Source organism: Rhinatrema bivittatum, chromosome 3 (assembly GCF_901001135.1).
Source record: "Rhinatrema bivittatum chromosome 3, aRhiBiv1.1, whole genome shotgun sequence".
NCBI classification, from domain to species: Eukaryota; Metazoa; Chordata; class Amphibia; order Gymnophiona; family Rhinatrematidae; genus Rhinatrema; species Rhinatrema bivittatum.
This window is the reverse complement of record NC_042617.1, coordinates 416,360,461-416,376,436: the sequence shown is the minus strand read 5'-3', so window position 1 is coordinate 416,376,436 and position 15,976 is coordinate 416,360,461. Positions and strand designations below refer to the sequence as shown.

The window sequence follows — 15,976 nt, the reverse complement described above, 5'->3', positions numbered from 1 at the left end:
GCAACTGCAATTTTTCTCCTTGAGAAGGGACCTGATGGCAGCAGGAAGTCCTCCCGGGCTAGGGTCGGAGGGTGGCAGCTCTTCGTGGATTGTGAAATAGTGCAGTGGCTACTCCTCTGGCCAGGCCCGCCCACTAGAAGCAGCTCCTTTCTTGGGCCTGTTGCAGTGAAAGTGGTTCTACAGGGCCAGCTGGAGCCAACGTGGCTTTTCTTGGGCCTGCTGCAAGAGACAGATGGCTAAGCTGTGGCCTGCTTGCTACATCACTATGCTCCTTTTCTCCTGAGCTTGCCCTACCTTTGGGGTACAGAGACTGGACAACGAAGCCATTTTTTTTTCTTTCTCAATCAGCCAACCGGTGCATCCTCTGCCAGGATCATGTACACCCCCCACCCACCCATCCCCATTTGTGAACTCGTGCCACAGCTAACCATCTGGTTCTGCTAATGGAAGAGCTAGCACTGCTGGAGGGGATTGTTCTCTATTTTTTGTTGTTTATTTTACCTACTACAGCAATTGCTGAGCAAAGCTGCTTTGACCATATGAAGATACATATTCCTTTCTCTTTAAGAAAACCTGTTTAAGTGTACACACTACTATAGAAATGTACAGGTAGCTCTAGCAGAAATTATTAGAGTAAAAAAAAAATAGACAAGTGGGAAAGAAGACACCCATTAAACCTTTATTGCCAAACAATGTAAGAACGGATAATACACAATTCTGAATCTATTCATATGGCTATCAACATAAGGTTGCTACAGCCACATAATGTTTCTTTATAGCAATGTTGAAATAAAATCTTTTTCCATGTATATTTGTTTATATGAGTTTCAGATTTCAAGCAATCATATTGGTCTTGGAGAAGACTTCATTCATCTGTAAAAGAGACCTCTGTAGTCTTAAAAGCTCCTGTACAAAATCTTTGGATAATTCTTATGTTGGGTCATTAAAAGTTATCACTGCCTGCAGAGAATACTCTCATCAGAGCTCTAATATTTATCCTTTTCACATATTCTAAGATCATACAAATTTGAAAAGAGGACAATACAACTGCTGGCCTCACTCAATAAAGGATTTTTGCATAGGTACAACGTGGAGAAAAACCAGTTTTGAAAGGATTGAGAGGGGCCAATTTACAAAAGTGCATTTATACATGTTAAACATCCGCATTAGGTGATGTGGGCAGTTAATACATTAAAGCAATATTAACACACACATCACGAGTTAATGCCAAATTTCTTGGCATAATGCAAATAGTATTTAAATAAGCTGTGCAACATGCACATGAATGCTATGTAGCTCATTAATATTTATATGCAGTTAACAGAAATCACATTAACCTTCCAAGACTGCCAAACCTTAACTACATTTCAGAAGGTGTAGTTACATTTTTTGGGGGTCACATTAATTAATGCACCTGTTTCGCTGGTCACCACTCCTCCCACCCACCCTTCACTGAGTCCAATGGGTCAATCCGCCACCTTCAAGACTTCAGACTGTGGCCCCTAAGGGCTGATTTCCTCCCCTGCCACCCCATAATATTTAAAGGTAAGGGGGCCTGTGGACCAATCCCTTCCCACACCAGTTATTCCCCCACCATCACCTATACCATTTGATGATCCTCAAATGAAAATGAGGACCAGAGAGAGAGGAGAAATCCCTCATGCCCCGCTGGCTGGCATTGGTCTAACTCTGCACTCGCAGGTAGAGAGTGGGATTGTCCTGTGATGTCTAGGGGGCATTAGATAGGGGACTCAGCCCATGGGACCCTACTTTGATGTTTTTGGGGAGGGGTAGAGTGGGTGCATGGGTGTGGAGGGATCAGCTGGCAGGGGCCTAATGTTTTATTCCAGGGTTGATGAGGCGCATTCCCAGCCATGGTAAAACTCATTGAGAATGCCCGATTTACTAAAGGCATGAGGCCCTTCAGTCTAGCATGTATTAAGTCCATTGACAACTTCTGCATTAAAATTGGTCGTTAATGCATGTTGTTAACCAATTTTAATACATATTAGTAAATAAGACCCAAAGACTGTTTAAAAAAAGCTAGATATGGGATGCACATGGAACTGCTTATTTGTTCAGATATTATTTGGCTAAACCACAGTGTTTTGCTTTGCATGACAAGGTCCTTTTGCATTGTGAATATGATAAAGCTGAAAACAGGGCCGGTGAAAGTTTATTAGGTGCCCTAGGCGAGTCTTCTGCCTTGTGCTTGCCACACCCTGTCCGGTTGCACTTCACCCCCCTCCCCCCCGACTCCTACCGCATTCACGCCACTGAGTGTGTGCTTCTCTGAGCCGCGAGCAGGGTGGGCACTGCTTGCGGCCCATCAAATCTCTTCTCCACTGCGAGTGGGATAGGCTCCGCTCGCAGCCCCACATGGCTGCTCTTCGGCGCCCCCTAAGGATTGGCACCTGAGGCGACCGCCTAGTTCTCCTACTAGGTTGCACCGGCCCTGGCTGTAAACACGTACACAACTTTTGCAAAGCAAACTATTCCTTCTATGCCACATTATAAGCAATGAATCTAGTTAAAAAAAAAAAATGATGGTGAGGACCTTGAAGGACAGTTTTTGAACTCTTATTTCATCTCTGCAAAAAATTCATGTACTTTCTCTCTCCTTCAAAGCCCCATTCACTACTTGTCATGGGTGGTGAATACTGATAACCTGAACTGTATTTAATGAGATAGGGATCTTCTTGACAGAAGTGGTACATGGCTGTTGGGATACAGTTGCTGTTGTAGTTTAGATAAGGTTTCCCTTCAAGAAGATCATCTTCACACAGGTCTAGGCTAGTTTTGCTTGAAGGGTACAGATGTTGAACATCTGGATCAAAGCCATTGCGTAAAGATGAGATTTCAGAACACAGATTATCCAGTTGTTGAGCATAGCTAGTGCAGCATTTGTCTGTACATGAATCATTCAGGGCAGTCTTATTGTAAACTTGCTTATCTTTATAATCAGTATTTGGATCACAGTCTATGGCAGGTGCAGTCAGCCTGTTATTGCATTCCCCACCACCAACGTGATTGCACCTTTTGTAGATTTTGCTACATTCCACATCCTTAAAAGGTTCTGTTAGGTATGGGGATCTTCCAAAGCCTTTTGCAAGAGTAAAGCAATTATTTATATTCAGCATCTTCTCTGTTGAGATATTGCCTGAAACAGGCTCATTAAAACTAGAAGAAAACAAGTCTTCATGATGGGAAACAATTAAGGGCATATTTTCCTGATTTTGCATTTCAACTTTCAGAGGCTGAAAAAAAATAACATAATACCAGTTTAGGAAAATTCAACAACTACAATACAAAACAAAGCAGACTATCAAATCCACATGTACTGTAAGTAAGCTGATGCAATCAAGATTGGTATACGACAGAGGTTGCCAGCTCCGGTCAAGAGCTAGAAACAGGCCTGATTTTCAGGATATCTTCAATGAATACACATGAGATATATAGTATTTGCTTGCACTTTCTCCATTGTTTGCAAATGGTATATGCCAGAGAATGGTAAAGCCTCATCTTTTAGGCCCATAGAGGTAGTGTCCCAAGCAATGTTCTGAGCATGCTCTTAGCAGTGGTTCTCAATCCCGTTCTCAGGACACACCCAGCCAGGTTTTCAGGATATCTATAGTGAATATGCATGAGGATATCTATAGTGAATATGCATGAGATTAGATATACATATAATCTCATACATATTCACTACAGATATATGAAAACCTGACTGGCTAGGTGTGTTCTGAGAACTGGGTTGAGAATCCCTGCTCTAGAGGGAGAAGTTCAGTGCTGAGCGTAGTGAGTCTGAAGGAGTTGAGAGACACAGTATCTATTGGAAACATAGCAGAGGAAGAAATGTCAGTCTCCTACTGAAGCTGCTAACGTCTGGGTGTACTGTCACACCCCATTCATGACTGGTTTCACATTAGGAGGAGTCAAGGATCTGTGAGTAGTAAAGTAGATTCTCCTTCTAGAGGAAAATGGATTCCCTTAGTAAATTCTCACATTAGGAAGGACCCTAGTAAAGAAGAAAGGATCTAAAAGCCTCACGAACACCAGGAACAAGCAACACACTTTAAAATCATTGTGCTTTTCTATGAGAAGATAATTATGTGCGGTATGTAAGAAAAAATGTAAGGGAATCAGTAATTTGTGGGTTTGCCTTTAATTGGGAGGGGAGGGGTTGGATGTTCCTTTTCCTGTCCTTTTGTGAGACAGGGAGGTTGGGATTACGTTAGGGACTATATTATGAAAATGTGTTTAATGGTATTGTATTATTAAATTGTGATATTTTAAATTATGCTTTGTGATTTTTGAATCTCATGTTGTAGGACAACGAGGTTTGCTGATGAGAAAACTGGAGTAAGTGAGAACAGAATAGAATCTTTCATTTAAATAGTGAATTTTAAGCCCAAATGCTCGACATAGATAAATGAGAACTGTGCATACTCATTTGTGCCTGTGAAAGCAGAATATAAATGTTTTCTTATGTAAATGATTTCAAACCAGCATTTGAACCACAGTTAGAGAACGGTCTGCAATTATTTCAGGCCTTGACCACCAAGATGCCACAGAGAGGAGGAGTTGTTCTTGACTCTTGAGTGCTTTCAGCTGTGGTCCACTACAAAACTTAACTGCCTAATGTTTTAAAGATCATTAAGACTATTCAGGACAAGCCTCCTGGACACATGATTACATATCTCATGCATATTCATTATGGCTGAAAACCAAACCTGTTTGTGGCTGGTCTGCCCTTAGCCAGGGCATTACATTCATCTGTGAAATTTTGGGCAGTGAGAGCCACAAACTATTTGTAAATACTTTGGAAAGGCTGGCTATATAAATATGTAATTATTTTTGGAATATTTATACTATGTATTAGAAGTCTTTGTTCCTTTCAAACTGGTGCCTTACCACTGAACCCTTCTTTGTTCCTTTAGAAGCTTCCTGAAACTGAAAGTTACAGTGAAAAGAATTTTCTTTTAAAAAAAGTTGCATAATGAGTCAAATCTTTCCTATTAACCACACAACCAGTTAGGTTTTCAAGTATAGGACATGTATAATTGAGATTTGAGATAGTAGAGAGTGCATGCTACACTCCGGTGTACTATGTGGTAATAGAGAGTGGTTTCAATATTCAGAGAGAGGGGCAGAGCTGGAGAGAAGCCAAGCTCAATCTCCATAGGTGGTAGCAGAGTGTAGATTGGACAAGGCAGAGAAAAAGGGGCGGAACTAAAGAGTACAGGGAAAGAGACAGGCAGAGCTCAATTCACATACAGAGAGAAGGGAGGAGCTGGAGAGTACAGGGAGGGAGAGGGGAGGAGCTCAGTTTACATATGGCTGTCCAAGGCAACTTTCCTTTTTATTGTAGTTAGATGAATATGTGAATATGCCTGAGCAAAGTTGCATATGCTGGGTCTACAAAATATGCAAATAGATCTGATGAATCAATAGGACAGATGTGGGAACCACTGCATTTTAACTTTTGCTCAACTAGGTTCTAATGGCTACATTGTGTCTGGATTTTTCAAAATAGGTTAACAAAACATTTTCAGGTGATAATGACAATTTCTGACAACAGCTTATAAATAGTTTACAAGTAGTTGACTTTGACACATCAGGATATGTATTTTGTAGCGCATAATCATAGAAAATGCCTACATTTACATATTAATAAGACATCATTCATAGAACATCAATGAGAAATGAAAATCTCTCCATCTCAAAACTATGCTTTGAAATATAGAGAGTGAATCTTCTGTTGTGATGAAAGCAAGAACACAAGTGCTTGGTATGACTGTTGGTGTTGACTCTATAAGAAGGAACTTACCTACACCCTTAAAATAGAAACCGAGATAAGGGACCAGAAGGCCCATCTAGTCTGCTCTTCCATACAGTCATTCTATAGAGCATACCTTATCTTGTCTTTTTGCATCAAAGGATCCTCTGTGCTTATCCCATGCTTTCTGAAATCTCATTACTGTTTTGGCATTTATTGCCTCCACTGAGAGGTTATCCTTCATATCCCTTGCCTTTGATAAACTTCTAAGGTGTACAGATTATTGGTGAGACCCCACTTGGAGTGTTGGGTCTTGAGACTGTACCTCCACAGTGGAGGCAGACCAGAAAAGGGATACCAAAATTGTAGAGGTTATGCACCAAAAGTCCTATGAGATGAGATTTGAGGATCTAAACATGTACACCCTGGAGGAGAGGAGAGATGAGACAGAAAGAATATGATAGAGACTTTCAAATACCTAAATGGTATGAAAATACACAAGAGGCAAGCCTTTTTCAGTGGAAAGGAAGTACTAGAACAAGTGGCCACAATATGAGGATGCAAGGAGATAGACTCAGAAATAATCTTCAGAAGGATATTTGTGTTAGTCTGGTGTCGCAAAAATGACAGGAGTCTGGTGGCACCTTTTAGATTAGTTTAATAAGGAATGAGCTTTCAAAGACAGTGATGTCAATGATGCATCTGACAAAGTGGACTCTGTCCTTGAAAGCTCATGCATCAATAAATTGGTTAGCTATAAGGTGTGACCCAACTCCAGACTTGGGAATAATGTCACCATTTTTGTTAAGAGCTAAGCAGAGCCAGAAGAGGCTGGTCTGAAGTGGATGCATGGAATTGTTTTCTGATAGAGGTGGTGGAGGCATAAACAGTTCTGGAGATGGTTTTCAGGGGTGATGAGTCAGACGAACTGAACGAAATCACTGTGAACCTGGAAGATGTAGTAGGCCGGATTGACAAACTAAAGAGTAGCAAATCACCTGGACCGGATGGTATGCATCCTAGGGCACTGAAAGAACTCAAAAATGAAATTTCTGATCTATTAGTTAAAATTTGTAACCTATCATTAAAATCATTCATTGTAGCTGAAGACTGGAGGGTGGCCAATATAACCCCAATATTTAAAAAAGGCTCCAGGGGTGATCCGGGTAACTATAGACCAGTGAGCCTAACTTCAGTGCTGGGAAAAATAGTGGAAACTATTCTCAAGATCAAAATCGTAGAGCATATAGAAAGACATGATTTAATGGAACACAGTCAACACGGATTTACCCAAGGGAAATCTTGCTTAACAAATCTGCTTCATTTTAAGAACATAAGAAATTGCCATGCTGGGTCAGACCAAGGGTCCATCAAGCCCAGCATCCCGTTTCCAACAGAGGCCAAACCAGGCCACAAGAACCTAGCAATTACCCAAACACTAAGAAGATCCTTCTTATAAACTCACAGGACCCAGCGCAAATTCATTTCATTTGTTTTTTCTTTTTTCCTCTTTTTCTCTACAGTGATGTCTATAGCTTTTCTTTACCCCTTCCTAGATGGCAGGTCAGGTGACCCTCACTGGTCCAAAGCCTGGAGTGGTGCCTCTTCCATCGGGAACCCTCTATTGACAGCACTTGCCACAGCAGCAGCAGCTTCCTACCTTCCCTGAGCCTAAGTGCATCACTTCCAGAACGAGGCGGCCTCAACAGATGGAAAGGGTTAATAAACATGTGGATAAAGTTGAACTGGTAGATATAGTGTATTTGGATTTTCAGAAGGCGGTTGACAAAGTCCCTCATGAGAGGCTTCTACAAAAGCTAAAAAGTCATGGGATAGGAGGCGATGTCCTTTCGTGGATTACAAACTGGTTAAAAGACAGGAAACAGAGAGTAGGATTAAATGGTCAATTTTCTCAGTGGAAAAGGGTAAACAGTGGAGTGCCTCAGGGATCTGTACTTGGACTGGTGCTTTTCAATATATATATATATAAATGATCTGGAAAGGAATTCGACAAGTGAGGTTATCAAATTTGTGGATAATACAAAATTATTCAGAGTAGTTAAATCACAAGCAGACTGTGATACATTACAGGAGGACCTTGCAAGACTGGAAGATTGGGCATCCAAATGGCAGATGAAATTTAATGTGGCCAAGTGCAAGGTGTTGCATATAGGGAAAAATAACCGTTGCTGTAGTTACACGATGTTAGGTTCTATATTAGGAGCTACCACCCAGGAAAAAGATATAGGTATCATTGTGGATAATACTTTAAAATCCTTGACTCAGTATGCTGCAGCAGTCAAAAAGCAAACAGAATGTTAGGAATTATTAGGAAGGGAATGGTTAATAAAACGGAAAATGCCATAATGCCTCTATATTGCTCCCTGGTGAGACCACACCTTGAATACTGTGTACAATTCTGGTCGCCGCATCTCAAAAAAGATATAGTTGCGATGGAGAAGGTACAGTGAAGGGCAACCAAAATGATAAAGGGGATGGAACAGCTCCCTTATGAGGAAAGGCTGAAGAGGTTAGGGCTGTTCAGCTTGGAGAAGAGACGGCTGAGGGGGGATATGATAGAAGTCTTTAAGATCATGAGAGGTCTTGAACGAGTAGATGTGACTCGGTTATTTACACTTTCGAATAATAGAAGGACTAGGGGGCATTCCATGAAGTTAGCAAGTAGCACATTTAAGACTAATCAGAGCAAATTCTTTTTCACTCAGCGCACAATAAAGCTCTGGAATTTGTTGCCAGAGGATGTGGTTAGTGTAGCTGGGTTTAAAAAAGGTTTGGATAAGTTCTTGGAGGAGAAGTCTATTAATGGCTATTAATCAAGTTTACTTAGGGAATAGCCACTGCTATTAATTGCATCAGTAGCATGGGATCTTCTTAGTGTTTGGATAATTGCCAGGTTCTTGTGGCCTGGTTTGGCCTCTGTTGGAAACGGGATGCTGGGCTTGATGGACCCTTGCTATGACCCAGCATGGCAATTTCTTATGTTCTTATGTTCTTAATAAAGCATGACATAAGCACAGAAGATCCCCATATGCAAAGAAGTGAAGGAAAAGCCTCAGATAAGCTTGAGTCTATGGCACAGCAGTAGGAAGTAAAATGGGCAGACTAGAGGGGCCTTACAATCCTCCTCTACTGTCATAGTTTATGTTTCTATGAGAGATTTGAACTCAATACCTAGTTCTTGGTGAATGCCTTTGAGTCCTGGGGCAAAATACATTATCTAGATTGGCTACCACAGGAATGTTACAGGGTAGATGTTTGTGTCAGAGGCTGCTGGAGGATTATGTTTGCAAAGTTTTTTTCAAGATTCTGTAGTAAATAACTTGTTCATTTCAAATCTGCATGCTGTAACCATAAAAATTACTGAAAAAAAATAGCTGGGTAGAGATACTTAATACTTTTATAAGGCTAATGAATGTTTAAAGATGCATAGTTTCAGGCTATTGCAGAATATTGGGTCGATAGCAAATCTCACTAAAAGGCCCAAAATTACAATCCAAAACCCAGGAAACTGCAATTAAATTGCTATGCAAATATTAGGTTGAGCCCGCAGCTATTAACCAGTTTTTATTATATATATACCAGCTCAGCTAGAAAATATAAATGACAGGAACAAAAACAAGGGAGTTTCTGGCACCAAAGTTGAACTTTCCATACAACTAGAGTGCTCCCTTTGTATACATAACACCCCCTCCCCACCCCAAGTGACATAATCGTCTAGTTGCAGGGGCTGCCCACAATTGTGCCAAGGTCTCTAGAAGCTCCCATGCTCAGCTGGTGGTTCTACAGGCTATATATCAGTCTTAGTTTTCCCACAGTGGTGGCTCTGGCAGGATGAGCATGCCCGGAACTAAAGGAGGAATCAGTGCCTCTGGGCTAACAATTTGCTGAGTATTAAGAATTTCCATAATTTCATGAGGCACTCCAGTGTTTGAGGATGAGTGATCTCTCAGTTGATTGAGGTAGTAATGCCAGATCTGGTCTGAACCTTGTATGAGAGCAGTCCAGTGATCTTAAGGAAAGCAGGGACTCTCTTTGGTCCAACCCCATAATCTCTACCAAACATAGGATCTTGCAGTGTAAATGAGTACATGGAGGATGAGCCCAGAGAGGATTCTAGCTCCTGTTCCTGCTTGAGCTGTAATTCTGCAGTGAGGTTCAGCTTGAAATGGTCTAAGCTTGTCCTCAAGGAGAGTCCCATAAGCAGTTCTGCCAGACTGATCCCTGTAGTTGGATAAGGCATGATATGTTGCTAGATGAGGAACTGGGCAAGCCTAGTAGGCCAATCTCCTTCAGGGATTCTCTTTAATGCATCTTTTATTCACTGCATCATCTGCTCTGCCAGGCCATTTGCCTGTGGTCAGTGAGGTACAAAGATGATAGCCCTAATGAGATTTCTTTGCAAAAGTCCTTAAAGACATCAGATGTGAAAACAAAACCACTGTAAGACATGATTGTGTTTGGTAAACCATGGGTTGCAATCAGCTGTCAAAGTGCTCCAATTGTTGTGAACATGCTGTGATCATCTCAAGCCACCTCGAATAAGAATATTTCACAACAAGGAAGTTCTTCCCTTGAAATGGGAATCCTTGACCATGGTTTCTTAACACAGAAACATAGAAGTGATGGCAGTAAAGGACCTAATGGCCCATCCAGTCTGCCCAGAAAGCTCCCATAGTTATCAGTTTCCCATACTTATCAGTAACTCAGACCGCCAAGATCAGGGCTCTTGTTGGTTACTGTTTGAGCCCAATTTCCTTTCACCCCTGCTGTTGAAGCAGAGAGCAATGTTAGAGTTATATCAGAAGTGTAGTATCAGGCTTTTCAGTTAAGGGTAGTAACCGCCGCATCACTTCCCAAGGGCAAGTGGGTGTTTTAGTCAGGTTCTCTCTAGATATTTGGCATGTCTCATTCCTTGACAATCCTTTCTATGTCAATATATATCCCAGGCCACCAGATGTAGCTCTTGGCCAGTGCCTTCATATGTACAATGCAGGATATGTAGCTAGAATGACTTGATGTCCAATCGCACAATGGAGCGATTCTTGTACTCAGCAACTATAGTACAACGAATATAAGTGCAATTAATTAATTCTCAATACGGCAACTCCTCTTAGTAAACGCAAGGTTACATAGCAATTCCCCCAACACGGACCGTGTTTTGCCTGTCCGGCTGCTTCGGGGGAGCAATTTTTTACAACAAAACCATCTGTGTTGTGGACATTCTTTATTTTGATACAGGAGCGCCCTGTATCAAAGAATGTCCACAACACAGATGGTTTTGTTGTAAAAAATTGCCCCCCCCCCCCCCCGAAGCAGCCGGATGGGCGAAACACGGTCCGTGTTGGGGGAATTGCTATGTAACCTTGCGTTTACTAAGAGGAGTTGCCCTATTGAGAATTAAAATTATACTTTTGAAATTTGACCAGCAAAGACTTAATTGCACTTATAGTCGTTAGAATGACTTGATGACCATTACTTGGAATAACAATATCGTTTGCCTAAAGGGGAGATCCCTTATGGACGGACAGTTCATGCTACCTGCTTGGAAATGGTGTGAACTCCTCATGTAGTTTACCAATTGACTATTCACTCCATAGTCAGTTCTGGGCACAGACCAGGATAGGATTCTTTTCAGTCAGTCTAGCTATCTGTGCAGCCTTGAAGGAAGCACCAGGAAGAGTTTCTAGCATCAAAACTTTGACGAGAAGTGGAACAACAAATTCTGTAGCAGTAAGTGGCTCAAGATATCAGTATGGCCAATTGCATTGCTAGGCTTGCACACCAATGTATAGTCATAGGCACTCAGCATGATGCTCCAACATTGCATCGTGATGACAAGACAAGGGGTATAGGCTTGTATTTGGAGAATGTGGCCAATAGTACAGATTTTAAAAGCTTTGCTGTATATGGAGTTGTAGAGCTTTATAATCCCAGTTACTAAAATGAGCACCTCTCCATCAATCTAAGCAGAATTCCATTCAGATAACAAGGTTCAAGAATAGTAGGCAATTAGTGCCTCTATGCACATGATGGTGGGTCCATTTCCATGGCACTTCTTTACGGAGAAGACTGTGCAGTGGTTCAGCGAGTGTTGCCCTTTGTAGAAGAAACATATGATAGAAGTTGAGCATTCACATAAAAGCACTCAGCTCATCAGTTCAGGGCCATTATTGATTGATTTTATTTTTTCTTCCACTGGATGGATTCCTGAAGCATCAATGCAATAGTTAAAAAATGTAATACTAGTAGTCTTTATTCACGTGAGTGCCTGACTTCTCAAATCAGAGTAGGATTTCCCTACGTTGCCCAGTGAATTCATCCTCTGATGCTCCCATGTCCAAGATGTTAACAAAATATGGTGCAACATCTGGAATTACAGCCAATAATGTTTCTGTGATGCATTGAAAGATGCCTGATGTGATAGAAATTCCAAATTGGAGAAGTTTAGTTTAGAAAGCTCCTCAATGAGTAATGAATATCTGGCTTCTTCATCTACAATCAATTGCTGGTAGGGTGTGCAAAGTCAAGTTTTGCAAAGATGTTCCCTTCAGCAAATGTGTCAAGTATTTAGTTAACAGCAGCCATGGGATGAAGGTGATTTTTAAGAGCCTGTTATCAGTACACTTATAAATGCCACAGATGCACACATCTCCATTTTGCTTTAGCACTGGTACAATGGGTGTGGCTATAACAGGCCTTGTGCAATGAGATGCTCCAGCTATACATGAGTTTTAGGGCATAGTGCAAAAGCCTTTTCTAAAACTGCTTGCACCTGTTGTTCAAATGTCAGTTTAGAGTCCAAAATAATTCCCAGGCTTTTCAAGGAGAGCCTCCCATCCATAAGATCTCTGTCTTATTTCCTTTCAATTTCAATAAGTTAAAATCCATTCACCATGAGATTGCCTCAAACAATACATTTAGCCTCCCATTAGACTCTTGCCAGGAGCTTCGCCACGCTTCCATGACCTGAATATCATCTGTTTCTAACAACAGTCCCCAAGGGGTGAAGGTGGAGTTTAGCAGATATTAACCAACTTTTATTACATACACCAGTACCCAGCTGGGTAGGAACTGCACAGCCAGAAAAGATAAAAGACAGAAACAATAACCATGAAAGTATCTAGCAGAGAACTTGAACATTCCAGATGTTGGGGAGTTATGGTTTTGCCATAGACAATTATTAGGTATAATCCAGCAATGAGAGGTTCCCAGAGATTAGCAGTTTCTTAAGAGGGACACGGTGGGGCATGAAGAGGCCTATAAATGGTGACTCAGTGAGTCGTTAGTGGGGAAACTTTGAGGAGTTTGATGTTAAAGAGCGCTGTAGCTCTTGAGGGGATCCAGGAAGGGAGAGGGCGATTTTCCTCTCTTTTGCACATCTCAAGTGGAAGAGGATCCTTGGAGGGGTTACTGTACTCCAAGTGAGAAGGAAAATGAGAGGCCTTGCCAAGGAGCTGGGACGCTCATCAGGTACAGTGTTATCATTCTGGTGAGGAGGAAGAGGATATTCCTGGATTCCAAGAGTTTCTAGAGGCGAAGACACTTTGAAAAGAAATAAAGAGGATCCCTTGAGTTCTACCTCAGTAATCAGTGGGTCTGAGGATTTGTCATTGACTGTTGGGATTAAGTTTGATCTATTTTTGTATCTGCTACATCACAAGAACTACAGTGGATTTATTTATTTATTTACTTACAGTTTTTTGTATACCGACATTCGTTAAGAAAACATCACATCGGTTTCCATCGAACAAATAATTAGCCAACAGGGCTTCACAATGTAACTAATAATATTACAGAGGGTAGGGTGGGGGGGAGGGAGGAATTAAAGAGTCCAGAAAGTTTACAGTATAATCATTAGATGCAATGTATAGTAAAATAGGGGTAGGAGAAACTGGGTATATTTACAGTACAATTATTAAATGCAATATATGGGGTAGGAGAAATCGGGTATATTTACAGAACAGTTATTAAATGCAATATACAGTTAAATACAAAACGTTTAGTTATATACAAAAAGTTTAGGTTATATACATATGAGAGGGCGGGAGGAAGAGGGCGGAAGGAGCGAGGTAGGGGGGGTGACAATAGAACAAGGGGGCTCATGTGTAGACTCGGGTGAACAGCCATGTTTTGAGATTGTGTCTGAATTTCTTGGCGCATGTCTCGAGGCGTAGCTGGGTAATTTGGTACTGTCTTTATTTGGTACTGTCTTTATTTCAAATTTAGTAATTTGGACTGTCTTTATTTTTCTGTTCATGCTGGACTTATTTCTTTTTTACCTCTAGTAAATTATTTTTTATTTGGAACCAGGGGCATACCCAGAGCAGATTTTTTTTTTGTTTGGGGGGATGGAGGGGCCAAGGTTCACATGGATGGGCATTATGGCCAGTCCCTTGCCCTGCCCCTGCCCTATCCCTTGTCCCATCCTATGTGGGTCAACAAGGCAGTAGCTATAAAACTCTTTTAATTCCTGGCAACACTCTGTATTCTATCGGGCGGATTTTAAATGCCCTGCTCGCGTAAATCCTACCGGATTTACGCGAGCAGGGCCCTTGCGCGCCGGCGTGCCTATTTTGCATAGGCCGCCGGCACGCGCAGAGCCCCGGGACACGCATAAGTCCCGGGGCTTTTTTAAGGGGGCGTGTTGGGGGCGTGATGCGGCGTTTTGGGGACGGGCCCCGGGGCATGGTTTCGGCCCGGGGGTGTTCCGGGGGCGTGACCGCGCACTCCGGAACAGCCCCCGGGTCGGGTCTTGGCGCGCCAGCAGCCCGCTGGCGTGCGCGGATTTACGTCTGCCTCCGGCAGGCGTAAATCCATGGATAAAGGTAGGGGGGGGTTTTAGATAGGGCTGGGGGGTGGGTTAGGGAGGGGAAGGTGAGGGGAGGGTGAAAGAAAGTTCCCTCCGAGGCTGCTCCGATTTCGGAGCAGCCTCGGAGGGAACGGAGGCAGGCTGCGTGGCTCGGCGCGCGCAGGCTGCCCAAAATCGGCAGCCTTGCGCGCACAGATCCCGGATTTTATAAGATACGCGTGTATCTTATAAAATCCAGCATACTTTTGTTTGCGCCTGGTGTGCGAACAAAAGTACGCGATCGCGCTATTTTTTAAAATCTACCCCTTTGTCTCTTCACTGTCTCCATGATCTAACTTTCTCTGCTGTTTCTCATTCTCTCACTGTGGTTAAAGCAGCTGCCATATACTAGGACAGGGGTGGCCAACCTGTGATTCAGCTCTTTCATGTGCAAAATGTGGCTCTTGCCCTCCTGGCCACCCCTCATCTGAGCAGCACTGCAGAGGACGGAGGGAAGTACACACAATAGAACAGAACAGAGCCATTCTGCCCCAGCGTCCCCCTACCTCTCCTGACCTAAAAGTGCTGCTGGGTGCTGCAGAGACAGAAGGGAGGAGCTGGAGCAGGGATCAGAGGGGTTTGTCTGCTTATCCCTGCTCTACTACTTACCCCTTTTCTCTCCCATCCCCCTCTGCAATCAGCAACAGTGGAGGACAGGAATGGGTGAGGTGGGGCCAGTTATCTCCCTGCTCCTGACCACCATCCTGTCCAGCCTTCCACCCCTCTTGCTGCTTGGAGTAAAGGGCTCTTTTTCTGGTCTGCTGTCTGGAGGGGAAGGGCTGGAGTGTATACAGTTCAAGACGCAGTAGCTGAATGTGCTCCCATGTCTTGGGATTCAGCTGACAGCAGAGGGGAGGAGGCAGTCACCCAAAGCTCCAATCAAAGCAGAATAATCCGCGGCACGGGAAAGGCGGTGAATGCTGAAAACGGTGACGGGAGAAGGGGTGAATGTAATTGATTAATACTTGGGAGAGCAATGCATGAAGTGAATGCTTGAAGGAGAAGCGGTGCAAGAGGGGGTGAATACTTCTGAGGACAGTGACATGACAACAGGTGAATGTTGCAAGAGTTAGAGGGAACCAGAAAATTAGGAGCTTATGTTGTGGGGAAGATGGAGGGAGGGGGGGGAGGGGATGTGAATGTTGGTTCCTTCCCCACCTCCCTGAAGTCAGCAATGAAATTAGACAGTCTGGCATCTTATTCCTCCTCGAAGTCCATGCTGTCACAGGTTCTGCAACAGTCGTGAGGGCAGCAGGGCTTGGTTGAGGAAAACGGAGGGAGAAAGAGAAGGTCAGGATAGAGTGTTGTATGAGAATCATGTGGGGGGA

At 42.8% G+C, this 15,976-nt stretch overlaps 1 protein-coding gene across 1 annotated transcript in view; it reads right to left on the bottom strand.

The window, feature by feature from the left end:
* Positions 1-658: 658 nt before the first annotated feature.
* GCM1 (glial cells missing transcription factor 1) overlaps positions 659-15,976 on the bottom strand; it is a 100,637-nt gene continuing 85,319 nt past the window's right edge. Inside the window, exon 7 of the mRNA XM_029595717.1 lies at positions 659-3,257. Coding sequence (XP_029451577.1) covers positions 2,586-3,257 — 672 coding nt within the window. The 3' untranslated portion in view covers positions 659-2,585. The remainder of the gene's footprint in view (positions 3,258-15,976) is intronic.